The sequence below is a fragment of the Lepidothrix coronata genome, unplaced genomic scaffold (genome assembly GCF_001604755.1).
Source record: "Lepidothrix coronata isolate B3197 unplaced genomic scaffold, Lepidothrix_coronata-1.0 Scaffold302, whole genome shotgun sequence".
NCBI lineage: Eukaryota > Metazoa > Chordata > Aves > Passeriformes > Pipridae > Lepidothrix > Lepidothrix coronata.
In genome coordinates this window covers 620,994-622,568 of record NW_016690482.1, presented here as the reverse complement: position 1 = coordinate 622,568, position 1,575 = coordinate 620,994, and the positions used below count along the sequence as shown (strand labels likewise).

The 1,575-nt window shown below is 54.9% G+C and overlaps 1 protein-coding gene across 1 annotated transcript in view; it reads left to right on the top strand.

The window, feature by feature from the left end:
- The window catches only part of ZC3H3 (zinc finger CCCH-type containing 3), a gene marked incomplete at its 5' end in the record, with an annotated part of 128,187 nt that overhangs the window by 3,012 nt on the left and 123,600 nt on the right, over positions 1-1,575 (top strand). Inside the window, one exon of the mRNA XM_017837377.1 lies at positions 2-610. Within this exon, the coding sequence (XP_017692866.1) occupies positions 2-610 (609 nt within the window). The remainder of the gene's footprint in view (position 1; positions 611-1,575) is intronic.

Below are 1,575 nucleotides of genomic sequence, written 5' to 3'. Positions count from 1 at the left end.
CTTCCCTGCTCCCCAAACTCTTTGGGAATGCCAAGGACGCTTCCCTGCTCCCCAAACTCTTTGGGAATGCCAAGGTGCCCTCTCCGCCCGCTCAACTCGGGGTGATTCCAGGGAAGAGCAGATTTCCCGTCATTCCCAAGTCTCCCGTCTCCAGCAAAGCCCCGAAATTCCGCAAGAACAACTACACCTGGGTGGCAAATCCCGGGAAAAGCTGCCGGCTGGTGAGGAGGTGGGGGAGCCCCCGAGCCGAGAATTCCAGGAAAGGCCTCGGGGGGACGGAAAGAGGAGCCAAAACATCCCCCAGGGCGGATTTGGGAGCCAAGGCGAAAAAATCGGGATTGCAATCCAAGCTGGGGGGGGTCTCTCCCAACAAATACAAGTGGAAAGCCTCCAGCCTGCCGGCCCTGCCTTCCACTTCCAAGTCGGCATTCCGCTGGAGGAGCGAGGATCACAGGAAGCCTCCCGACATTCCGTGTCCCGGAAGTGCTCCCGTGGCTCCGAGCGCCGCTTCCGTGGGTCTCGGAGCAGGGAAATCCTTTGGAGAGGCCCTGTTATCCAGCTATAAAGTGAAGAGTCGGACCAAGATCATCAAGAGGAAAGGGAACGTGGGGTGAGTCCGGGGGGTTTTTCCGGGCGCCGTCGGAAAACGCCGGTTGGATTTCGCGTCCGCGGGTTTCGTGGGAGTTGCGGCTGTGCAATTCCGACAGATTTTAGGATTTATATATTTAGAATTTATTAGATTTATTAGGATTTATATATTTATAGAATTGTGGAATGGTTTGGGTGGGAAGGGAGCTTAAAGATCATGGAATTCCACCCCCGACACCTCCCACTAGCCCAGGTTGCTCCAATCCGACCTCGGACACTTCCAGGGATGGGGCAGCCACAACTTCTCTGGGAATTCCAACCCAGCCCCTCCCCACCTTCCCAGGGAAGAATTCCTTCCCAATATCCCATCTAACCCTGGGAAGCCATTCCCTGTGTCCTGTCCCTCCATCCCTTGTCCCCAATCCCTCTTCAGCTCTCCTGGAGCCCCTTTAGGCCCTGGAAGGAGCTCCAAGGTTTCCCTGGATCCTTCCCTTCTCCAGCCTGGATATTCCCAGCTCTCCCAACCTGTCTCCAGCCCTTGGAGCATCTCCATGGCCTCCTCCAGCAGCTCCACATCCTTCTGCTGTTGGGAATCCACAGTTGGATCCTGTGATTCCCTGAGGTCTCCGACACCTCCTCTCTCAGCTCAGGAAGCTGCATTTTGTTGGATTTATTTTCCAATTCCCATAAAGTTGTGTTTGGGGCTTGGGAAAAACAGGAGAAGTGTCTTGGATCGTTGTCTGTCCCTGTAAAGCCCTGGGATGGAGCAGGAATGGGAGATGAGCTCAGCATTCCAGGAGGAAGCACCATCCACGGTATTTTCCTGCCTGTGTTCTCTCCACCTGGAAAACTGCTCCAGGTGATGCAGTGATCCATGGAATGGATTGGGAATCTGGTGCCTGGATTCCTGCTCCTGTTTTCCAGCTCCTCTGCTCAGTGTTTTCCCAGAGGTTTCCATCCTTGCCTTTCCCTTGTTTTGCTGGGAAG